The 27,013-nt window shown below is 35.8% G+C and overlaps 1 protein-coding gene across 6 annotated transcripts in view; it reads right to left on the reverse strand.

Moving 5' to 3' along the window:
* The window catches only part of LOC306861520 (myotubularin-related protein 5-like), a 67,389-nt gene that overhangs the window by 34,054 nt on the left and 6,322 nt on the right, over positions 1-27,013 (reverse strand). For all 6 annotated transcript variants that reach the window (XM_079403824.1, XM_079403822.1, XM_079403823.1 and 3 more), the window contains exons 2-5: positions 1,665-1,750; positions 1,394-1,531; positions 1,067-1,192; positions 142-252 (exon numbers count right to left, since the gene is read on the reverse strand). In XM_079403824.1, the coding sequence (XP_079259950.1) occupies positions 142-252; positions 1,067-1,192; positions 1,394-1,531; positions 1,665-1,750 (461 nt within the window). The remainder of the gene's footprint in view (positions 1-141; positions 253-1,066; positions 1,193-1,393; positions 1,532-1,664; positions 1,751-27,013) is intronic.

Here is a 27,013-nt window from a genome sequence, read left to right on the forward strand (position 1 = left end):
TGTCTTTAATCTCTGGTATCTTCAGAGATAAGCACTCATTTATCCATAGATAAAGAAGGTCTGTGTTAAAAGAGAAGTCAAAACAACAATATGGATGGATGTTTTTTGATTAAAGCATGGCAGACTGTGCAAAATTCTCACCTGAGAGCCTCCAGCTATTGGAATCATGCAGGTGAGAAGGTTTCCGATCACCGTTTCCATAGGAACGGTGAGGCCATCCACATGAACGGTGTAGATGAGACTCAAGCAGTTCTGCAGAGTAAAGAGATGCAAGATTAAGTTTAAATAAAGGGAACTATTAACATCATACCTTTATTACCTTTGAACCTGTATTGCTCAACATGACTGGACTCGAATTGCATTTATGCAAACTTATGCAAAATTTGGTTTTCTGTTTAACATAAAATCTGTGGATTTTAATGTCACCAAGGTAGCTGGCTAACACAGTTGAGATTTTGACAAAATTATATGAATTAAAAAATGTATACATAAATAAAAATATTATAGTTTCACCACTGTGAAACTACAAAAGTATGTTTCAAATAGCTGCTATGGAGTTACAATATAAAAGCAAAATTTCCAGCAATTGCTTTTATTTTATAGTAATTTTTATTATTTCATTTTTTGTTTATTAAGATTTAGTATAGTTGCATTTTATTTATTATGTTTATTAATTGTTATTTATTATTTAATGCCACACTTTGAAAACTTATTAGTATTATTTATTTTATAGCAGTTTTTTGGGGTTTTTTTGCATAAACAAAATATGTTGCTTTTTGTGATCAAGGTCAGGAAGATAATATAATTGTTTTATTATTTTTTGTAAAGAACATGAAGACAATACTACTACTACTAATAACAAAAAAATATATAATTTTTTTATTTTTTATTTAGATATCTAAAAAAAAATTAAGATTTTTTTTCTGACACATTACATGCATTACAATATTGTGAAGGTCAGAACAAACAGTAGCCTAAAACAATAGAAACCTTACCGTTGAGCCCTGACTTAGATTCTGTCTAAGTGTTTTAGATTCTGTCACGTGCAACTGTGTCTCTCACTTACCCTAAAAACCTCTGTGTGGTCCAAACGGGACACAAGGACCAGGCTTTTAGGAGCGTATAGTTGAGCGGGCTGGAGCACGTCTGGACTGTCATCTTCATCGGCCTCACTGGGCTCTCCTTTCTGCAGCTGAACACACAAACAATGAATAAACACTTCGAGCTGCACCTAGAATCACTACACTTCAAATCACTTAAACATTAGATGGCCGATCTACAAAAGAAGAAATATCTCAACCACCATAATCCATTTTAACACAGCAGTAAATCACCCCACCCCTCTGCACCGTTGCATCCTGTTAAATCATTTCTGCACGTGCTCGGCACAAACCTGCGGGTTCTCCACAGACTCCCAGAAGGTGAAGCAGGCGCAGTAATGCCGCTCGGAGTTGATGTCTGTGAGAACCGACACAAAGAAAGACGGAGGCTTTCTCTCTGGAACCAGCTGCCATCCACTGGGCTGACAGAACTGAGAGAGATGCCACAAAATTAAAAAGATGGCTTCGTCAGATCCTATAAAAACACTGCCAGAATTATTTAGTTTTGTTGGATAAATCTATGAATTCTGGGATGTCCTCTGTATTTGTTTGTGATGGGCTTACCAGCTCAAGGCCCTGAGGAAAGGGGTTATCTTCCCAGTCCTTCTCTGGGAAACGCTGGAGAATCCGGCCTTGACCCTCACTACCTCCTTCACAAAAACAAAGAGACACAAGGAGGATAAATGGACGCATAAGGACTGAAAGAAGCTCATGTAAAGCTTTGCAAATTTGACATGTAAGAATATGCCTTTAGTTTAGTGCACAACATGATAACCCCATAAACCCATTTTTTCCCCTCTGAAAAAAAAACCATAATAAAATGGCATAATACGTTAATAATGAGTACTTCCTGACTTATAAACAAGTAGTGCAAACTTTCTTTATGTCTTTGTATTTTAGGCATTGTTAATTAGTCATTTCAAACTAACATGAAATCATATTTAATTCCTTAATGTCTCTTTTGGAAAAAAGTTCTGCTTTCATAACCTTGTATCAAAATGCCTTTGAAATGACTTAAAAAAAACGTCAAAAATAAAAGAAAAATCACAAAATATGATAAATATACAAATATTATTAATAAATTAAAAACGAAAAGAAACCAACAAACAAAAAACAAAAATTAAAACCAAAACAGAAAAAAAAAGTAAAACAAACATCAAAACATTTGAGTTTGAAGCTGTATGATATAGGCTGGAAAAAAAATAAATATACAAATATGAGCATACAAAAAAACTAAACTGAATTTTTTAAAAAATAAAACAAAAAATTAAACAAACTAAATAAAACAAACAATCAAAATACAAAAAACATTTGTGTTTGAAGTTGCCTGAAGTAGGCTGACAATAAAACTTGACACGTTAAAAAAAATAAATTAATTAATTAACGGACAACAAGAACTGAAAAAAAAATAAAAATCTACAAATATGACAAAATGACAAAAAAGAATCAAAACATTTGAGCGTTTTGAAGTTTGAAGCAGGCGAGTGAGAGTTCAAAATGTCACAACAGAAGAGGAGAGGAGAAACAGCACCTGCCTGGACTGTCATCACCTAAACAAAACCATACAGACCCACCATAAAACAAACATTGACTGGGACGTCTCCTAAGACCCGGCACAAGAATCAGAAAGCACACACAAATTAAATCATTTTGCAGGGCTGGATGATCCAATGTACAGCACTGACAGCACTCCAAAAGACCATCACTCAGGAATTCATCTGCCTCTTTGAACATCTTATCAGATATGAGCACAACCTCACACACACACTACAGAGCTACAGAAGATCTGTTGAACAGCAAGCGTTGTGAAATTGAACACAAGGATGGTTTGTGTCTGTTACAGAATGCTCTTATTGCACAGAGGAATCATGTGATTGGAGCCTGAGTTCATTCAGACAGCTGTCCCTCTTCACCCAGAATAAATGAGTTAGTGACCCAATCCCTGTGCTGACGGCGCAATGACCAGCAAGACAAGACTTTAACTGTCATACTGAAGCCTTATCCAAGAAAAGCCCTCCTTTTGAGTAAAGGACAAAGGTTAAAGGTTAAGAATGCACACTTTCTTTGAGCTTAGAACAATATTCTGAAAAACTTGAACTAAACATTGAATTTCCCATTCTTTAAACAACATTTAAAATGTTCGTTACTTTTAAAAATCCTATTAAAATTGTATTTCCATTGCTTTTTCATGAAATTGCGGAAAATATAATTATAAATAATACTTAAATAAAAAAAATTTAATTAAATAATTAATAATTATAATAACCATTATTATTATTATTATTAACAACAGTTTTATAATAATAATAATAATAATAATATTGTAATAACACTTATGAAACTAATATTTCATTGTGTTTTATTTTATTAGAACTGAATGCATCACTCTCTAGGTTGCTACTGTAACTGGAACACACACAAAAAACTGCTTAAAAAAATAAAAATAAACTACTTAAAAATAAATAATTTAATTAATTAATTAATAAAATAGAATAAATAAATAAAATAAAAATTTTAAAGCTCACACACAAAATCAGGGACATTTTCAGAGACTGGATTTCCCCCAAACCCTCACGTGTGTGCAAGTTTGCACGTATAAAAAGGTGAGACTCACTATAGGTGAGTGATGTGGTGCACATGGCTGATGGGGTTAAAATAAACGGCCACACCTTCCTCCTTACATCAGCTCGGGCTCAAGAAGAGTGTCATGTTTACTCGAGAGCGATCCAGGTGAGCCATAAACAATGATGCATTGTGGGAATTAAACTAAATGGTGATACGTGCAGCCTGGGTGTCATCAAACAAGTCTGGAGTTGGAATAAGACTTTAACCTCTCCCTAAACAAAGAAGCCAAGCTTCTAGCCACTGAAAGTTAGACAACAAATATCAACAGAAACTCAAACACTGGTGCACATTGACTTCAGTGAATAGTAGTAATTTTACTAACATTATTCAAAGAATTCCTACACATTCTGACCAATAAATTCCTTGCATTTTTCAATGAAATGTCATTTTACAGACATAAAAAGGCCATTTCTAACTAAAGAAATACTAAAGAATGCTCAATACAGAAATGTTTATTTGAATTTCCATTACTTTGTATTCATTTCAATTAACTTTATAATACATAATAAATACTGATAAAATACTTTATAAAACAACACTAATTAAAAAAATAAAAGAATTAAGAAAAAAAAGAAAAAAAGACAAATTCAGGTTTTCCCAGAACTTTCACTTATTTTCTCGCAATCTAGACCAACTGGGGGGTAAAACCCCTTTTTGGTACAGTTTAAAAAGGAAAGACTCCAGATGCAATTCTACTGGATAACAGGCAAAATAATACCTGGAGCGTGTCCAAAATACAGGCACCACAATAGAGCCTATTCACAACACCGCACGCTGCCAAAATTAGCCTGTTGTGAAAATGATCTTTGGATAGCATTAGCCTGGAAGATTAAGCTGGCCGGTGGAGAGGAAATGCACCAACTTCAGGTGATATTCATATACAGTTCTGGCCCGCTGCCAGGGCCCCCAGGCGGTCACTCTACACTCGACCCCCATTTAGTAGGACTGACATGTTATTGCTGCAGGGTAAGAGTGTAGAGTCAGGATTAGTTTAGTTTTCCCTTGCAAAAAAAGCGAAGACAAGCAGCCAAGAAACGAATCCGAGCCAGAATCAGCGTGCCAAAATCAAACAGATTTTTGAGGCCTCCAACGTGTTGGGAAATCTAAAACTCACTTTCGTTCCCACCCCTCCTAATTTTTCGCTATCTTAGAAGGAGAACGAAAGTGACTAGATGAGTGAAGGAGAAAAAGAGACATCCAAGCACAAACAGGCACTGTTCTCCAAACACTAATTCACTCGAGCCGATTCAAGCATTCCGTAACATTCTGATTCCAGAACTCTGGTGCTCCCAGATAACAGCTGAGTCGGCAAATGAGGCAAGAACTCTCCTGAGGGGAACGTTGTGAAAGGCCTAAACCGAAGATCAACACATACACCAGCATTTAACACATTTAAACCCAAATGCACAAGTAGGAATGCTGCATGCAAGGCTTTGGACAAATCAGAGGAGAATTCTGACCCCATTTTTGGACTCTAGGGACAAAACAAAAAGCTTGGAATCAAAGCAAGTGAGTTGAGAACAAACCCAGAGCCAGTTGGAGTCAACGCAAGTCTGAGAACCTCGAAGAAAAATGGGGTCAGAAGGATTTTATGGAGGCCACATAAGCCATGAAGGTTTCTCAATGATCTACTAATCCACCTTGTTTATTGGACCAGACTACCAAAAAAACTTGCACCTGAGATGTTGGCTCTTGAATGGGGTTATACGACACATGGATATGGGGAATGTGCTTGGATAATCATTAGGGCTGGGTAAAAAATATAGATATCTCGATATTAATCTATTCTCATTTTTATGGAACGATATCGAATCTTAAATCCCAAGAATCGATTAGTCTAGCCTGTTTTCAGTTAATGGACGGAACATTGAAGGGCACTTCCCATTAAATAAATCACAATAAACATTGTGCTTTGGTACTTTTAATATGAAACAAAGTCTAAGATTTCAAATTCTGTCCATTGTATTGGAATATTTAAACAATAAATGCCGTTTTGGCACTGTTTCATGTGGAGTGACAGATCGCTGTAGAGCCTCAGTTCAACAGACGCAGCAGCGCTCCTCCACATTAATACCAGTTTCAGCACAAAATAAACATGACTAAACATCCAAAGGCAAGTTAAAAGAAAGAGTGCAACTTTACAATCCATATCCTGTCTCGAGTAATTGCTCAATCCTTGTTTCAGCCGTGCAAAGATGTCAATATAATGACTTGTAAACAATAGCCTGTGTCACGTAGCGTCACATTTACCTCAGAAAAAACATATTTGGTGACCATAAACTCCTTAATCAGATACACCACATATCATATTCATTATAAATTTTATTGTTCTACAATACTTAAAGTTTTTATGACCGCCACCATTTTGTTTATATTTCAAAAAACGAACTGAAGTAGAAATATTATTATTTAATTGTAACTTTATTATTTTCAAAACTTCATTAAGTGTAATTTTAACAAATCAGTCCATTTTAACCTTCAATATTTTAGTAATGTAGTACCAACTGACTCATTAGTTGAGAGATTTTTTTTGGCATGTACTAGTCTGTACCTGATATATATCCAAAATAATCTATATTGAATCGAAAGCTTGTGAATGAGAATTAATCGAATCGTGAAATTTGTGTCAAAACCCTAGCGATCTGCCAGGACCTTGCTCACTAATCTAAACGCTCCAAAGTTTGGCTACATTTGCAATCAGAAGCCAAAAAAGTGATAGCCAAGTATAATATCTGTGATAGATAACATGTTGCAAGAGACCAACATGACAAAGCACTTTAAATTAATAGATTATTAAAGATCGTGAACACAATTCAAACACTAACATGATTCTATTCCCTTAATTACAATGATTCGTCTGCTTCATTCCTCAACCTTTGACACGTGCGATCACTTGGTTCGTCTGTGCAGCGTACGATCACATCAGTGTGATTTGAACATTTAAATTTGTGTTCGCGCTGCCGTTGACCTGAAGATTTATCGATTACATTGTTACACCAGTAGGTGGAAAAAAGGGGCTGTTAAAATGTATTTGTCTTTGAATCATACAAGAGATTCATTCAAAAACACTGATTCATCCAAATGAATGGGCCTGAATTATGTAAACTATGACCCTGGCACACAACTACAAAGCTCTCAAATCTCATTTATGCAATTTGAATATGTACACATTCAAATTTTGCAAGTCGACATTGGTTACGAGACACTTTATTTGTCAAATGCCATAATTACCGTCACACCTGATGCGCCTTGCCATATTTGAATCAATGCTGTCATTAAGAAAAACAGAAAACCAACTACATGGAAATATTTGTTAACAGAAATAAAAACGGAAAAATGCTGAAACTAAATTACATTTTCATGACTAAAACAAAAATAACATTTTAAAATGTTGGTAAACAATTGTACATTATACTATTTACTTTTAAACAGACCTAAAATAATACAATTAATTAAAAACAAATAAAGAAACTGGAAAACTAAACTAACAAAAAGAATAAAATAGAAATAAAAATAAAAATGTAATTAAAAAATAAATTTGTATATCTATTTAAAAAATTTATGTGTATTTGTGTGTGTGTGTGTGCATATATATATATAAGGGATGTCCATTTTTAATAATTTCCATTATTGATTGTTGTTTAAACAATCAATATTGTAAACTCAAATATTATTAAGAATTATGTACAGTATGTGTATTATATACACACACACATACAGTGCCTTGCGAATGTATTCATACCCCTTCATTTTTTTCACATTTTGTGATGTTGCTTATGTTAAACTGCTTTAAATGACTTTTTTCCCCCACATCAATCTACACTCCATACACCATATTGACAAAGCAAAAACTGAATTGTCACAACTTCGTAAATTTATTAAAAAAAAAAAAAAACTCAAACAAGTACATTGCATAAGTATTCATAGCCTTAACTAAATATTTAGCTGAAGTACCTTTACAGCCTCAAGCCACAAGAAGCTTTGCTCATCAACATTTGGCAATTATCTGCCATTTGTCTCCTCACCTCTTCACCTCTCAAGCTCTTTCAGGTTGGATGGGGGGATAGACGCACATTTTTAGGTTTCTCCAGAAATATTTGATTGGGTTCAAGTCCAAGCTGTGGCTGGACCACTCAAAGACATTCACAGCGTTGTTTATAAGCCACTTCTGCTATGTGTTTAGGTCCATTGTCCTGTTAGAAGGTAAACCTTCTGCCCAGTCTGATGTTCTGAATGCTCTGGACTGGGTTTTCATTAAGGCTCTCTCAATATTTTGGTGCATTAAACTTTTCTTCTATTCTGATGAGTCCCTCAGTCCCTGCCGCTGAAAAACAGCCCCACAGCATGAGGCTGCTACCAGCACACTTTACTTTTGGGATGGTACTCTGCAGGTGATGAGCAGAGCTGGTTCCCTTCAAACATGATGAGGTTCATCAGACCAGAGAATCTTGTTTCTCAGAGTCTGAGGGTTCTTTAGGTGCTTTTTTGTCAATTCAAAGTGTGTTTTCTTTTGTCTTCACTGAGGAGAGGATTGAGTTTGGCCACACCGCCATAAAGCCCAGATCGGTGGAGTGTTGCAGTGATGTTTGTTCTTCTGTAGATTTCTCCTATCTCCACATATGATCATGGAGCTCAACTAGAGTGACCATCAGGTTCTTCGTCACCACTCTAACCAAAGCCCTTCTCCATCAATTGCCCAGTTTGGCCAGGAGGCCAGCTCTTTCAAACTTCTTCCATTAAGGGTAACAGAGACTACATGCTTCTGTGACCCTTCAATGAAGCAGAATTTTTTCTGAACTCTTCCCCAGATGTGTGGCTTGAAGCAAACCCGTTTCTGAGCTCTACAGACTGTTCTTTTGACCCCAGGGCTTGGTTTTTGCTCTGATATACATTATCAGCTGTTGGACCTTTTATTAAGACATGTGTGCCTTTCCAAATCATACCCATTAAATTGAATTTACCACAGGTTAACTTCACTCAAAGTCTAGTAACACCTACAAGTAATATGAAGTGAAGTGACATACTGCCAAGTATGGTGACCCATACTCGGAATTCGTGCTCTGCATTTAACCCATCCAACGTGCACACACACAGCAGTGAACACACACACACCGTGAACACACACCCGGAGCAGTGGGCAGCCATTTATGCTGCGGCGCCCGGGGAGCAGTTGGGGGTTCGGTGCCTTGCTCAAGGGCACCTCAGTCGTGGTATTGAGGGTGGAGAGAGCGCTGGACATTCACTCCCCCCACCTACAATCCCTGCCGGCCCGAGACTCGAACCAGCAACCTTTGGATCAGCAACCTCTAACCATTAGGCCACGACTTCCCCATGAATGCTCCTGAGCTAAATTCCAGCTGTCCCAGATAAGGGTATGAGTACTTATGCAATTGAATAATTTAAGTTTTTTATTTTTAATAAATTTTCAAAGATGTTAAAAACCCTTTTTTTTTTGCTTTACCATTATAGTGTATGGAGTGTAGATTGATGTGGAAAAAAGTAATTTAAAGCAGTTTAACATAAGGCAGCAACATAAAACGTGAAAAAAATGGTGTATGAATACTTTCGCAAGGCACTGTACATATATATGTGTGTGTGTGTGTATGACGATGTGTGAAAAGCCATATTCTGTGGTCTGGGGAGGAATGAAAATCATACAAATTTGATATGACAAATAATGATTTAAAAGATTTTTATTTTTGGACTAGCCTTTAATACAAACCACAGACTCAACCGCAGCTTAATTGTCAGTCATTACCCATCAGTTCCGTTAAACGGCATAAAGGTGTCATCTTTTTTTGAATAGGTTTGACACAGCCTCCCTACAACCTGAATGATCACATTTCAAGGCACTTCCGCTTTACCAGCTCTACTGTGACTCACTAGTGCATCTGGTTATTAATAGGGAAATTTCACCCTCTCCTACACACAGGATCTGAGAGAGACGCCACGAGACAGTCAGCTAGTCAGCCTGAAGCAGGTGAAGTGAAACCGAAGGCAGGCTACAGAAATCACAAGATTATATCAAAAAAAAAAAAACTTGAGGAAACAAATGCATGCAAACAATGTGGCATTCATGTATCAATGACAGAGATGATGACTAAACTAGTACGTGGTCAGGCCACGAGTAATACAGACTTCCTTAATATGCAGAAGACGCATTCTGAAGCAACTGCGCATGTGCACCACAGGAATTCACTATCACACTTGTGTAAGAGACAGACATGCAGCGTGGTTGCGACTGTGTTTGCGCATGTGGGTGGGGTGGCAAAAAACAAGTATGTTGGCTTGCAAAGAGAAAAGACTGGGTCGCATTATACAAGTTATCAATCGTGCAAAGAATGTGTTGCTGTAACCTGCCAATTGTTCACAAATTCACTACAATCTAGTCTTAAAACCGGTCTCTTCAGGAGCTCAATGTAGATTCTAGAGAAATGCTTGGCGGCATGTCAAAACCAGAAAACCGCAGCCTGCTCCTATGGTCCGCGCCCCACGTTGTCAAAACAGTTTGTCGCTATGGCTGCCAGGACCTGAGAGGCCACACTTAAGCGTGTCAGGGAGCACAACACAGGCTAGGTGGGCAGATACAGGAAGTTGTCAACCACCATCTATAGCAGTGGTTCTCAACTGTTGGGTCGTGACCCAAAAATGATTCATGAGTCTGTTCAAAAATGGAGAAAGGTACATGTAAATAACAAAAGGAGACTGAACAATTCAAAATACTGATTAATAAAAACAAATTAAGAGTCTAAAGTATGTGTTGTGCCTAAACGCATACTGTTACAAGGTCGTATCAAAACAGCTCTAAAAGATTTTAAAATGTGATTTATTCCTGTGATGCAAAGCTATATTATTATACAATAAAATTTCTTATTATTATCAATGTTGAAAATGGTTGCACTGTTTAAATTTTGTTTTAAAACAGTGATGCATTTTTTCAGGAATCTATGATGAATATAAAATTCAAAAACAGCATTTATTTGAAACAGAAATCTCTTGTAACATTATAAATGTGTTTGTCACTTTTGATCAAATTAATGCTTATTTGCTGAATAAGAATATTAAATGGATAGTACACCCAAAAATGAAAATTCGGTCATTAATTACTCACCCTCATGTCGTTCCAAACCCATAAAACCTTCGTTCATCTTCGGAACACAAATTAAAGGAGTCATATAATGCTATTTTAAAGATCATAATTTTGTGTATTTGGTGTAACAGAATATGTTGACATGCTTTAATGTTCAAAAAACACATTATTCTTCAAATACTGCACATTATTGTAGTTCCTCTATGCCCCGCCTCTCTCAAACACATCTACAAATCCTCTCCTTCCGACAAGCATAGTCTGCTCTGATTGGCCAACTGACCCAGTGCATTGTGATTGGCCGAACACCACAAGCACGTGTCGGAAATGTAATGCCCCTTTCCATAAATGCTTTCAAAATAAATGTAAAGACAGTTAATGTCACAAATTAATTTTTGTAAGTATCAGAAGTACAAAGCCTATATTTTACATAATAAATAATAGTTTAACATTCAGATACATTAGGGTAAACGTACCTATTAAGTTCACGTACCCATCAAGCACACTTCTATTTTTTTGAGATCAGATTATAAAAAAAAAAAAAAAAATTTATTATACTACTTGAGGTCTTGAACAATTGATATGTTTGTTCCTACATACCTCCTATAATTTCAAGTCAATCAGATCATTGCACACTGAGATATGAGTCTCCATGTGTTCACACTGTCTGGCGCCCAATTTGAAAGCGGTCTAAAAACTTTCACCAAAAGAGTAGCCCCTTAAATGTGCGATTAATGTTCAGACTTTTGCATATTATAACCTGGAACTTGGATGTGCGAAATAATTACATTAGAACACTTATTTTGCTCTAAAATAGTTTCAAACAAAGTCCCAGCCAAGCCGCTGCGCATCTCATATAATATCATATAAAACAAAGAAAACAAACATGATGCGCTTTCTGCCGTCTTGAACAGGAGCGCTTCACAAAAATGAACCGAAACTGAGCGAATACATGCCTCTCAGACATGATAAATATATCTATAGAAAGCTTTAAATTATCACTTAACGAAATAAAGAACAAAAACTCTTTTATTACAATCTTATTCATAATCAATAAAGATGCATTTCTCTCTAAAGGCGCGTCTAATGAGGAGACGGTGAGTCAGGATCAGCAACTTCATCCTTGCGACACAGACTCAGAAAACATTAGTTTATACAGTATCAAAAGCTGAGCTAAGGTCGAGTTTTAAGAGTATGGAAAGGTTGGCCGAATCACCAGAAAGAAGGAGGTCGTTTGTAACCCCGACTAAAGCAGTTTCAAATATCTCCTTACTATTTCCCGCAGACACATTCATGGTTATGTTTGCTGGGGTTTTGCAGCAAGCTTTAGCCTATTGCGTGCATTTGAACGCAGAACTATTCAGCTGTGCTGAAGTCATTTGCACACCTGCTGCTGCTGCGGGACACTAAACACCGTCGAGCTGCTCTCAGTTGCGGCACGGTCTCGTGTTGTTTCCACCAGAGCGGCAATTTTTTTCATCACTAATCGATGGATGTCTACAATATAAAATAAGGAGAAACCCAAAACAGGCCCGATGCCCGGCCCGCGTCTGAACTATGACGTGAAAATTGGCCCGAAGCCCGGCCCTAGAGGCATAAAAAAGTCGGGGCCCATCGGGCCCGGGCCGAAATTCAGGGGTCTAGCAGAGATGTCCGTACCGTGACGGTTCGGTACGAATACGTGTATCATTCCACCCCTAATTAGTACATATCAGTTATTGGCCGATATTGGATATTTTATTGTGCATGCTTGTGCATTTTTTTATTTAGTTTAGGTAAACATCAGATAATTGGAAAGGTCAAATTAGTTTTTTAAATAACACTGTTAAACAAAAAAATTATAAGAATAATAATAATACTTTTTTATTTTTAGTATTTGATTTAAGACAAAATAGTACAGAATTGAAATTCTAGTTATCATCCAAAACAAAACACTATAATAATTATTAGCTTGTTGATACCAGCCAGATTTATATTTCTGCATTCCTAATAAACACAAATTCTATTTCTAATGTAAGAATAATGGCTAGAGAGTAAATGGCTCAATGCGCCTTGCTAATTCAGACACAAACTCTTGGCACTGGTCATTCTGGGTGGACTTGCACTGAGAGAATTGCATCTGCCAAAATCTGCTGTCGCTCAGGGATACAGAGAGTTCAGTTTTCTTTTCTTTCTGTGTAGAAAAGCTCTTCAACAAACTCACATCCTTCCTGCACGCCAGCAACCACCCGTCCCACAACCACATTCAGCCCTGGCTGCTTTTTCAATAGAGGAAATACTCAAGGCTCAAGACAATTTACGCACTTTTTTAGAGAGCGCGCATGTTTTTAACAACAAAACAACACCTTATTACTTCTTGAAATAAAATGTGGCTTTTTGGTGTCGTTCAAAATGGAAAAAATAAAAATTATCAGCAGAGCTTAACAAACCCTAACATTTTCTATTTGTTTTCTGAGCCACAATGACGTCAGCGATGTGTGAAACTATGGTGCTCTCATGTCTGCGTTCTATGCAAAGACCTGTGGGTTTGATATTTTAAGTCGGCACTTTGGTTTTCAGTGGACTAGTACTGGTCTTTCCAAAAACTCTTAAAGAGCTTATGTGCTTCTAAGACAAACTAATGTCACAGCATGAGACATAAATCGAGTTTTATTTAGATTACAGATAAACACTCACACACACTGACACAGAGGCATTAACCGATGCGTTAACAAGGATTAGGGCTGGGCGAGAAACATTGCAATGATTTTAATGAGCTTTTCATTTGGCCATTAAGTTTTCTAAAGGCCACATCAGTAGACTACCTTCCACCCTGACACCCTCACTGTCATGTGACAGACAATTATGAGTGTTAAGTCTGAATCAGTTTATAACATCCCTTTCTTTGAGTTACTTGTCAACATAAGTGTGGCATTTTTTTTATATATTAAGCTGTTTTAGTAAATGTAGGTAAATATTGTCAATTTGTATTTAGGTATAAATTGAATATAAATTAAAAGATCTTTATTTTTTAACAGTTTTAAAGTGTTTTATTATTTAACTGAATAAATACTCAATTTTATTCGCAACAATGGTTGTTTGGTCAAAATGATGAATAAATTGAAAAATTAAAATTAATGAAAATATATTTTAAATATTGTCAAAATGCTAAGTCCATACAAGGATACAAAGATGTGTTAAAACTATTATATTATTAAATATTCTTGTGTTTTTAAGTGAAAATAATATGGGAAAACAAATTTGTTTTTACTGTTGTTGTACTGTGTTTTTACCTAACTTAACTGCATTAACTTTTCTAAATTTACTTTAGGGCTGCCACTAACGACTATTTTTATTTCGATTAATCTATCGACTAATTTACCGATTAATCGGTTAATCTAAACGATTAATTTCCCACAAAAAAACAACAACAATTTTACTAAAGAATATTTTAATAAACCAAATGAAATCCACATTTCTATGAAATCCTTTTTTTAAAGCAAAAGTAAAGTGCAACAGAGTGCAAGAAGCAAGTGTCCATCTCATAGTCCAAATCACTGAAATCAAAGTTCAGTATTATAGTGTAAGAATGACAGCATATCCACGCGTTCTAGTCTACTAATAATAATATTATAACCAAAAAACACTTTTTAAAGGAGTATTTACCAGAAATATTATTTACCAGAATTTATTTAGGTGAAAAATGTAAATGTGCAGTATTTCTGGAAAAATAATTACTTTTTGAAATATAAAATCAATTAATTGGTTTATTAAAATTGATTATTGGCTTTTGATTATTAAAATTGAATGGAACCATTAAAATGGAATCCAGAAAATAATGGAAAACAGAATTTGGTAAAGATAAAACTGTAAAACTCATTAATTAGACAGGCTTTTTGATTAATACAATTTAATTTAACCATTAAAACAGAGTATAGAAAAATTTAAATGGAAAAAAAATGAATTTGGAAATAAAACGGATTCCATAGGGCCCTATAAGTGTAAAAATTTTTTTTTTCGTGGTAATAAAAATAGAAGTGAACAATAGCATATATAATAGCAATGATGCAATAATAATTAGTTCAAATAAAGTATCAAAAGTATGAAATCATATGGTTTTATTGAACAAAAATGTACATTACGCATAACAACAAAGGCCTGCAGGGGCGCCGACGGCCTGATGATTATTTTTACACATTACTGTGCATCTAATATTTGTTTAATATTGACCAAGCACCATTTCATTCAAATGTCCACTTAATCTTTAATATTTGACCATTTCTCTAGGACAGAAATGTTATAGCCACTGTAATTAAATGAATATGTGGACATCAAAACGTGTAAACTCAGAGTGAGGGTTTGAGCTTTTATTGTGAAACCGCGATGTATTCTCCTGTGTTTGTGTAGATTTATAAATGATTTACCTTACAAATCTGATGAAATGGCGCACGTTACAACAGCATGCAGAGATGGAGTTTGAGTCGCTCCACATGTAAATGATAACAGTTCCTGTGGAGTTACTGTGAACGGCGCCGCTGTGAGACGCACAAACTTAACCTACATGCATGTAAACAATTAAAGCGCATATACTGTGTTAGAACGGCATCGCATATAATTATTTAATTAAATCATAGCGTTTATTAATTCACAATTATGCGTAATAATGATTTTTTAAATGGGTTTAATATATCATGCAGCCTTGGAATGTGTTTTATGGATTGTCGTCCGTGAAATACGCCACTTCCGGTATTTTGCTGGCTAGTCGACGGACGCAAAATGAAGTCGACGATTTTTAAAAATCGACTACTCGACTAAAATCGACGAATCGCGACAGCCCTAATTTACTTCGCAACAATGGATGATTGGCCAAAATAATGGATAAAAAAAGGATCTAAAATTTTAAATATTGTCAATATTTAAATATTGCCAAAATGAAAAAAAATATTACACGTGTTTTTTTGTTAGTCATATGATGCGATTTCAAGTTTTCCTTTCTCTTTGGAGTGTTACAATCTGTTTGTGCATAGATAAGATCCATAAAGTTGCAAAGACTAAAGTCTCAAAAGCAAAGAGATATTCTTTATAAAAGTTAAGACTCGACCACTCCCTCCTACGTCACGGTGTGGGAAGATTTTCAAAACACCACCCAAATGTAAATGTAAATGTAATCAAAGAAGGCGAACTATTATTCTCGCTGTAGTATTGTTGCTGCCACTGACGCCATGTCCTGGAGACGCTGTGTTTCATTGCGAAAGCGAAAGTACTTTATTTGGACTTCCAAAAGTGGACACAACTAGAAATCAGTGGTTAAGTTGCATTTAAAACACTGTTCCAGAACAGTTCAACCCAAATATTAGAGTGTGTGCAGCGCATTTTACGGAGGACTATTTCCTGAACCTGGAAGTAGCTGCCAGCTGTGCACAAAGGCTGTTTCGATAAAGTGGGGCAATTCCAACTTTGCAAGTACAGTCTGGCGCTTCTGACTCACAGCCTGTATGTTTTCATATTTAAAGAATTTGCCACTGATGATTCAAACGCGAGTTTTGAGAAGTGTAGAGTAGTAGCTTTTTTTGTTTGTCGGCGCATTGTAGCAGGAGTCAGATTTTACTGATCACGTGAAGAGAGGCTAGGGCTGCACGATTATGAAAAAAAATCATAATTGTCGATTATTCCCTAGAGATTGTAATTGCGATTATTAATAACGATTATTTTGAACAGATTTATGCCATTTTTTGAAGCTGCATGCCATATTTTCATATCAAACTTATATTTTAAAAAAGGCTGAAAACACTCTTCCTGAACTTTTATTGCTTTTCTATAGCATTGAGCCTCAAATGTCAACTATACATCGGTTTGGGTTCTTCTTTAAACAAAAAAAGGGTAATATTATGCATGGTATAATAATGTTATACTAAAACTAAATGGAAAAAAAGGAAAAGAAAAATGGTTTGCTAAAGCTATATATTTCATTTACAAGTAAACAGACGAAATTTCAAATTACAGTAACATTTTACTGTACAATTAATATTATCAGGGCTCCAGACTAACATTCGAGAGCAGTGGCACCAGCACCTCAGAGTAGAGTAGCAGGAGCTTGAGTTGGGATCCAGATGTACATTTGACAGTACCATTGTGAAAACTGTAACAGCCTCATCTTTTATACATAACCAAAAGTACAGCACCTCATTACCATGGTAAAAAAGTAGCCTAACTATATGGTTTCTATGGTGTTTGCATTGAAAAACAGCAGCCTAAAGGCATTCAATTACAAATCCACATCAACTGATAGAATAATTAACAAAATAATGTAATTATATTCCATTAGGCTACTCCTTTAACATATTTAGTATATTAATAATAATACTCAATATGAATATCCTACTTTCCTGCCACAATACCATTGTTACCGTTAGTGTTACTACAGTAAACCTATGGTAAATGTGGGTGATTTGTGGATTGAAACGTCTTCTAACTGGATCGTTGTTGCTCTGTTTCTCTTGCTTTCTGCATCAGTGTTGATGAGAATAACAGCTCCGATTTATTTGTCTTGAAACTAGTTTAAATTAAAGAGATGTGATTTTTTCTGGAGAACTCTGCGCTGAACTCGAGTGCTTCTTACCGGATTTCACAGCGTTGTTTAGTGCGTGATCGCAACTGGTCACTGTAATAAACACATGCGCTCTAAGCTCACGCTGCGCTGTTTTCTTTAGAGGGAGCGGATAAACTGGCGCGCAGTTCAAACTAGTACTGCTATTTTGTTCCGCTTTTGACACGTTTGGCGTTTAACATATCTATCATGCACAACAGAGTGACAACGACTATCAGTTAGACAAAATGTATTTTATCCAGGGTGTTTGAGTTTGTTAAACCCCGCGCTGCAAACACCTCTTAAGCACACAGAATAATGCAAGTGGGCATTTTTAATTGTTTATTTATTTTTATAAAATAAATACAGCATGTGATGTGTTCTATGCCATGCCTCGTCTTATTAGTTTCGGTAAATAAATGTTATGTAAGCCCGTTTGTCATTGTAACGTACTGTTTTATTATTGCGCTTTTTTAATAAAGAATAACAAGGAATCCATCTTGTTTTAGTCTTAAAAAGTGAAAGGTGTATAAATATAAGCAAAACAGACAATTATCTTTTCTTGTAAAACGTGACACCAAGATCGCGAATTTGAAAGTGAAAGTGAAAGCGCACGAAAAAAGGAATTCCTGTTCACAAAATTTCAATTACAAATAATACAGATGAAAAAGAACTGGTTGAATGTTGAACACTTTCGTTACCATATAACTATAAACTATGATAAAAGTTCATCAGTATGCATTGATTAATCAAATGTTGTAGCAAAAAAAATTAAAAATGCGACCAGTGGGAAGAATGAGTCTAGAGCCCTGCTTTGTAAAAAATCGACGTGTTTCAGAAAGGCAGAGCATAGAGGAGCAACAATAATGTACAGTACGTGGAAAATAATGTGGTTTTTTTTTTACGTTAAACCGCATAAACTTTGCATTACACCAAATACACAAAATAATGTTCTTTTTAGCAACGTCATGTGACGCCTTTAGCACAATAAAAAAATATAATATAAAATACAAATAATATTTAAATTATTTTTAAAATATAATGTTAAATAATAATAATAATAATAATGTCATTATTATTATTATTAAACAATATTTTTGTGTTTACTAGTGAAAAATAGTGAGTGAAAACAAATCTACAATTATTTTATCAAGGTTTTTAATTTTGTTGCATTGCATTAAATGTCCTAAATTCATTTTGCAACAATGGCTGATTGGAAGAGAACAGATAATGAAGAGAACAAGAGAACAGATAATGAAATAAACAAAATATCAATTTAAAAAATATTTGAAATGCTAACAAATATTGCATACGTTTTTTTTGGCCAAGCCCTAACAAGGATACGCACACGTTTTGTCAACTAAACACAGACAACCCTTCTCTCTCACTCACTTAATATATTTAACTAACCTCGAAGAGATCAGCAGGTACACTTTAGGTCCCTTGTACGCCTAGTTATATCAATAATTAAACATTGCAAAGGACTAAAGCTCAGCCTGTGACAGATATCCTGCATGAAATGTGAAAAGCAAACTAAAAGAGCGCACTTGGACTCCTTTTGCTTACATAATGTTGGCGTCACTGGTTAGGCATTCCAGCTCAGCAGAAATTCCAAGCCTTCCGACAAGGTTTGGAAATCATATGGAAAGTAGTAGTGAAATTAGCATCAGGGTTAGTCAGTTCCCCTCCACCACGGCCAGGAGAGAGGCAGCCAACAGACGTGAGGCTGTGACCAGTGTTTAGATCGAGTAAACTGATTATGAGCACTGGGAATTCAGGGAAAATACACACAGAAGACGAACTAGGACATAAAGCATCAACTGTGTGGCGTAGATGTTTGACGTCTGTCTGACAATCACATAAAAAAAATCATTAGCTCACTATCCTCCCACAGCAAACATTCTGTGAGAAAGCATCTGTGGCATGCTGTCGATTAGCACAGGAAATATTTTTTACTTGCCAAGCAGTCAGAAAAATTGCACTTAGAAGTCTATGGGTCAAGGTATGGCATAATACACACAGTACAGCCACAAAACATTATACACGCTAACTTGAGACTAGTTATGCAAAGTTAAACCTAATTTTTTCCCACAATTCTGACCACATAGCTTGAAACGTCTTGGCCCATAGATTCCACTGTAAGTGCCTAATATGTTTTCACAAACTAAACTGAAATTGTGGTATCTATGGTATTTGACAGCAGGTCACAGATAGGGATGGGTACCGAAACTCGGTATTAAATCGGTCTCGGGGCTAAATTATGAAAGACCGGAGTATCGATAAGCTCTGACGTTATCGGTACTTCTGTCGGTATTGGAGAAATTAAGAAAACACATACATTTATTGTTGCTCTCTCTCTCTCTCTCGCTCTCTCTCTATATATATATATATATATATAATGTCGCCAGCTGTTTTTATGTGCAATAATATTCAAACATTTGTCTATGATGCATTTTTGCTATGCGCAATTCAGAAGCCAGATCGCGCTCACGCGGAGGAGCTTCAGCACACGCAACATGAAAGTCCTGTTTAATTATGATAGAAGAGAGAACCAACTATTCAAACATCTGCTCACACTTTAGGCCTGTGGCTGTTATATTAAGCTAAGTATTTTTATTTTTTTTCGATTTTGGCTTCCAAGGATTATAGCCGCATTTCGTCTAGCACAACTCCCTTCCCTTCATTAGGGCTGGGTATCGAGTTCGATACTTTTTAGGCACCGACCGAATTGCCTCGATGCCACCGAGTATCGAAAAACGTCTTGTCGTTCGGTACCAAATTTCGATACCTAAGGGGTTAATCTCATCACCATCAGTGAGCCAATAAGCCTGCAGCACTAGATGCGTTTGACTAGAAACGGCGACGTGCAGATTGATCAGTGTTTGACCTCCACGAGAGCGTTTCGAAAGCGCACGGAGCAGTCAGCTCTTTAAATCGCGCGGGTGGTTTATTATACACAGACTGAAGCTCGCGTGACGTTCGCGGTCATTTCAGCGTCTGCCACCTAACTAAATGAGGACATGAACAACATCTCCAGAACTGCTCTGAAAGTCACTTCATGAGCATTTTACCTTTTGATTCGAGTAAAACTAACTCCTCTCATATACACACAGAACTGTAAAGGTATTCCAGGCAACCCGTCAAAATAAAAGTTCGGTTTTAATATTAACGGTATTAATATTGTTCAGCAGACAGTACATACTGCTACTACTAGGCTTTTTTTTTTTTTGTAATGATCACACAACATGTTATTCCATGTTTTAATTGTAATAGTAACCCCCCTTTGTTTGCCAAAAGAAATAAACTTTGATTTTCAATAATTTAAAGATAAATTAAATTAATGTTTTATGTCTTCATTTGAAAACCAGATACAGAACACAGAATTTCTGAGGAAAAATAAAACATTTCATAAGGCTATTTTAAGAATAAATTTAAATAAACTAAGTTGTTTTTATGCATTCAAATAATTAGACATACTACACCAGAATTTAATAACAATAAAACATATGGTGAAAGAAAATAAAACACCCACTTATGAAAGTGGATGAAGATTTTAAATTTCTTGAAGTCTTTAACAACCTAGAAATGATGATTCTGTCTGAGCTATGTGTTTTAAAATGAACACGCACTAATGTAAACGTAGCCTAACAGATGTGTAAACTGAAAACTATTTGAACTTTATTAAAATTATTTATTTATTGTGTTGGATATATTTTGTTCCTTTGTGCAGTGGCTCAGGAGATGAGGCTTTGAGTCTGTATAAATATCAACAAGCTAAAAAAAATAAGATAATGTAATCTTATTAAAACTGATTTTATAAAACTGGTAACGAAAAAAGTACCGTTCAGGAACCGGTATAGAACTCAAGGTATCGGTATCGGCATCGAAAATTTTTGAACGATACCCAGCCCTACCCTTCATAGCGGCGCTGATTCGTTCCTCCGAACCAAAACTTAACATCTGAATCAGCTCAATCAGTGATTGTTATAAAATGCCGTCTTTACTGTTGCTACATTGCAGGACATATTTGATAGTAAAACGTTGAAAGTACAATCTGCACAAGTGATGCCAGGCTGAAATGTGTGTGCGCGCGTGTGCCTGCGCGGCGGCGTGCTCCAAAACGGACAAGCAAAGTACACTTTGAGCTTCGGGCGCGTCGAAATAACACACAAAAATATGCCAAAAAATACACACACAATGTGTCAAAATGGCCGGTTATGAGAGTCTTCACTTTTATGTTTTAAGTGGACGAGAACAGTTAGGAGAAAATCCGATGCGTGTCAGTATATTGTCTTAAAGTGTCAGACTGGAGCTTGAGCCATCAATGTTAATCAAAGAACAAAATGCAAAGGGAAAATCACCCACAGCTCTTAATCTGAACAACGTTATAGCTTTAATAAACATAAATCTATCAGTACATACAGTGAAAACTATGCAGTGCTCATTTACATTTGATTACTTTTGTAACTATTACTTACCTGAACATTAATATTAGTAGACCTTCATGGAAAAATGAAAGCACTGTTTATTTTATTTCGTTTGTGTGTTTGTTTTATTGTATTTGTCAGTTTGTTTTACTTTGTTTCTTTGTTCATGTTGTCACTGTATCTTATCTTATGTATATAAAACACTAAAAATACTTGCACACTGGTGCATTTACAATTTGATGAAGTGCAGGCATTTTTAGTGTTTTATATACATAAGATACTGTAAGAATATGAACAAAGAAACAAAGTAAAACAAAAAGTACCGATAAGAATACCGTTAAAGTACCGGATCGATAAGCAGTATCGGTAAGAGTAGTAATACCGTTAAAACCTTAACGATACCCATCCCTAGTCACAGATGATATTGATAAAAACATCCCAGATTAAACACTATCAAAGTCTACCAAACCTTTTTATTTTTTGCTTGACATTGGATTCGCAAGGTTATTTTGTGATTGCCTCTATATGTGAGGCTTTTAACCCAACACTTTTACTGCTTCTCCTGCTGTATAAATGATTCATCATGTCTATGTTAGATGACTCAGAAAATGTGTAATAATGGCAAAATAACAACAACTGACTCAAAATCTGAGTACAAAATTAACACTCGCCAAGTGCCAAATGACAGCTTTAGAGTAACTGACTTTGACAGGCCAAAAAAAAATTTTATTAAAAAGAATAGCAAAAATGAGTCTAACCTTCACTGAACTGATGCAAGTAATCAATTAAAATACAAATAAAAAACAATAAAAAAAAACATACAAAGGAGAAAAGTTTAATTTAAACAAAACTCAAATTAATTTAGCATTTATTATTATTCATTTGTATGTTTAGATATTTAATAATATAAAAATAAAATTAATATTATTAGTAGTAATAATAATAATAATAATAATAATAATAATAATATAGTCATTTTATTATAAATCATTCCTAATGTCGGGTTCATAGTTCAGTTTCACTTGCCCTGCCACGACAAATAATACATTTCATTTTTAGCAATGCATTTATACTTTTTATCAGGCTCCTATGTTTAGGTTCAGTAATTTTACTCTAATGTCAATGTATAGGTCCTTTTCTATGCAATTAAAGTGAAATAACTGAACATATGGGAGCTTGATAAAAATGCTCCTTTTAGAAGAAAATTTCAGATGGCACTTCATATACACTCTTCATATATAGATGTATGGACCAAAATAACCTCTGTCGAAGGGAAACCCCCTTAAAGAGACCCTGAAAATCCTACTAACTACATGAGAGCAACAATCTTCACTTACACCAAGCCATCCAATCAGATCAGTTTTTCTGCAAATGCTTTTTCTTTTCCCACCTGTGGACCAATCGGCTTCACTGCACTTTCTACCAATCAGGTCATGGCGGGCTGCAGCTGAAACCAAGATTAAGTCAGAAAGAGTGGGACACCAGACTATAATTTGCGTCTAAATCCCAACAGCCACAATGCCAAAGACCCCTAGATATAATCCGGTGGGTCAGCAATGAAAAAAATTGAGGATTTAGAAGAATTAGTTCCCGCACACCCCATAGGCATGTGGAGAACAAGATCTCCAGTCTCCACCCGAGTGGTTTGGGAGGGGGAGGGGGCCGCATTCCCAAAATACCAGGGAAGACCATGAAAGCTTTGCGGCCATGGAGAGCTCGCTCCCCCTTCCCGCCCTGACCTCCGCGTCCCTCCAAAAGAGACTGTTCATTGACCCACAAGACCTCTGGATACGAAGCACCCAAACATCTAGTAACCAGTGACTGCTAACCACGTTTCATAACCAGAGCCAAGTATTTTGTGTGCACGCATGTGTGAGAAGTAAAAGCCAGAGCTGAAAAGTAAGGGATTTTCCTAATGTCGGGTTCGTAGTTCAGTTTCACTTGCCCTCAGTGCCGTTTTAACCATGGGACCCGAGCAAGGAGGGGGCCTGTGATTGGCTGTGGGGTAGATTGATCTCCAAAGCCACCACGCCCCCCACTTATTAGAGCTCTTATTTAGTTGAGCTTTTCCGTAAATTCTATGCATTACTATTTGAGACTGAAGCGTAAAGTCTGAATTTGGTTTACCAAATTAAATGCAATTATTCTATATTTGACTTTTGAACTATATGTGGGCGTATCTATCGGGTGATCGCTGCCCAGTATGTCTCCATTCCCCTCCACTCTTCACTTCTTTCAGTAGTAATATGGAAACGGTCACACAAAGAACAATATTCGATAAGTAAAAATGTCAGCAAGTCTAAGAGAGAGAGGCTCAAAAAATGAAAAACTCCAAATATGAAGAACAGAAAAAAAGAAAAAAAAAGTTAGTCAGTAAAATCCCCAGCTATCGGGTTATTTTACTAAAGCTGATGATGGAGTGGAAGTAGTTTGAACAGCGAGTGGACCGCGCACAACAGTCCAATTTTTATTCTTCGAAGTGCAGAAAAAAAAAACAAAAAAAAACTGCGTTATCCACACAGATTTTAGGTTAGTTTGATTATTAACTGGATGTATATTGGTTTTGTGTTTGAACAAACTCTATATAGGCTATTCATTTAAGGGTTGGGACTTGGGAGATGATCCGGTAGAAATATGTCAATCGTTGTGCGCGTCAAGATGTAGGCTAAGCTTATTATTTAAAGGCGTTTTAAGCAGGTTTTAAAACAAATAGTTTAAACTGTTAATGAACATTAAGCAGTGGTGCAGAATTCAATCTGGTAAATGCGTGCATTAAGACGGATTCAGCCCGATTTCACACGGCACAGACCTGCTCGTATAGCGACTGAATAAACTGTTCGTTCCTTGTTGCGCTTAAACGTTCAGATACACAGTTATGTGTCAAAAATTCTCGTCTTTGCAAGTATCCTCGTAAACACAGTTATTTGTGTCTTAAATGAACGTTAATATTTAAAGATGAAGCATGTGTAGTGTTCGATATGAGATCCTGGATAAGCCTATGTTATGAGATCTTAAAAGGATAGTTCACCCAAAAATGTAGATACTGTCATCATATACTTAAACTCAAATTGTTCTAAACCTCTATGAACTTTTTTGTTGTCCTCAGCATAGAATAAGATACTTTGAAAAATGATCGCAACCAGTTTCTGGTCCCCATTGACTCCAATTATAGTATTTTTTTTTCATACTATGGTAGTCATGGGGGCCCAGCAACTGTTTGATTTCCAGTATTGTTCCAAATATATTATTTTGCATTCAACAGCAGAAGGAATCTCATACAGGTTTAGAACAACAACAGAATTTTCATTTTTGTGTGAACTATTCCTCTAAAGTAGCCTAACATAGCTGCTGTTGTCATTTGTGTCAATAATGTAAAACATCAGAAAGAAAATCACTTACTGTCCTTGACTGAATCTCTTTTGTAAAATAAATAAGAATTAATGTATATTGAATATATACAGTGGACACCATTCTGTCTATTTGTAAATCTTTTATACATCATAATATTATTCAGTGCTTTAAGTATTTCAAGTAGGTCGATTTCTTATGATCTTTGTTCTGTTGTAGCCTAATTTGTGACTGTTTACTTGTCTTCAGTAAGCTTATTTTTACTTAGGCTAGTATTATCTCTTGTGCTATTGAAATTGGTAACAAAAACTATGAAATTTCAGTGCATCAAGAATTTTGATATGGGATAAAAATCCTATTTAAAACTTATATAATAATAATAATACATTTTATTTGTAATGCGCCTTTCTTAAACTCAAAGCGCTACAACATGTACAAACAAAATAACAAATCAACCAAAACTACATAATATCAAAATAAAATCACAGTAAATAATCACAAATTAAAAGCTTTACTAAAAAGATGCGTATTAAGAAGTTTCTTAAAACAATCTAAGGATGCAGCATTCCTAATGAACGCAGGTAATGCGTTCCATAGCTTAGGCCCGTTATAAGAAAAATAATAATCGAGCTGTGATGTGATGAAGGCATGAATAAGCCTCTCAGCATCAGGCCTGGAAAGAAAGGGTCTAATGCGAGCAATGTTATGAAGACGGAAAAAAGCAACTTTAGTTATGTTTTTGAAATGAGAATTAAAAGTCAGCTGAGAATCAAAAATCACGCCTAAATTACGCACCTGAGCATAAGGAGATATTTGAGTTATCAACTGAAAGTTTAAAATTACTGCACTTATTAACATTAGATGGAGTGCCAATTAATAAAATTTCAGTTTTAGAACCATTTAGCTTTAGAAAGTTGTGTTTCATCCATGCCTTGATTTCCAGCAAACAGGCAGAAAGAGTCAAAGAGGAAGTAGTGGAATCGGGCTGAGTGCTAAAATAAATCTGGGTGTCGTCCGCGTAACAATGATAACCCAGGCCGTACTTCTGAATAATCTGCCCAAGAGGTAGCATGTAAACACTAAATAAAACAATACCCAGAACTGACCCCTGAGGGACACCCTGACACAAAGGCACAGTCTGAGATCTGTTAGTACCCAGGTAAACAAACTGAGAACGTTGTGAAAGATACGATTTAAACCAGTTCAACACAGTTCCAGAAAGACCAATCCATCTATGTGGTCTGTCCAATAATATGCTGTGACATATCGTATCGAATGCAGCACTAAGATCTAACAGAACCAAAATGCCACAAGCCCCATGATCAACTATAATAAGAAAGTCATTTAAGACCCTAACTAAAGCAGTCTCCGTGCTGTGTCCAGACCTAAACCCAGACTGAAAAGGCTCCAGTAGGCTGTTTGGGTAAAGATGAGTTTGAAGTTGGCTAACAACCACTCGCTCAAGGACTTTTGCCAGGAATGGCAAATTAGAAATTGGCCGATAATTAGACATCACAGCAATATCACTCCCAGGCTTTTTTAGAACCGGTGTAACTGCTGCCATTTTTAAAGCAGGTGAAACAATCCCTTCACTGAGCGAGGCATTGACAATAGCAGTAATGTGGGGTACAATAACAGACAAACAGTTTTTCAATACAGTAGTAGGGAAAGGATCCAATATACAAGTAGTTGAATTCATTGACAAAACACTTGAGAGAACATGATCAGAGAGATTTGGAGGATGCAACTCAAATTCAGACACATGATCACAGGCAATAGAACTATAGATATTGTCAATTTTAGATGAAAAATAATTGAGAAACTCATTACACTGCTCGGTAGTGGAACAGTTAATGTTACT

This window comes from Barbus barbus (genome assembly GCF_936440315.1).
Source record: "Barbus barbus genome assembly, chromosome: 42".
NCBI lineage: Eukaryota > Metazoa > Chordata > Actinopteri > Cypriniformes > Cyprinidae > Barbus > Barbus barbus.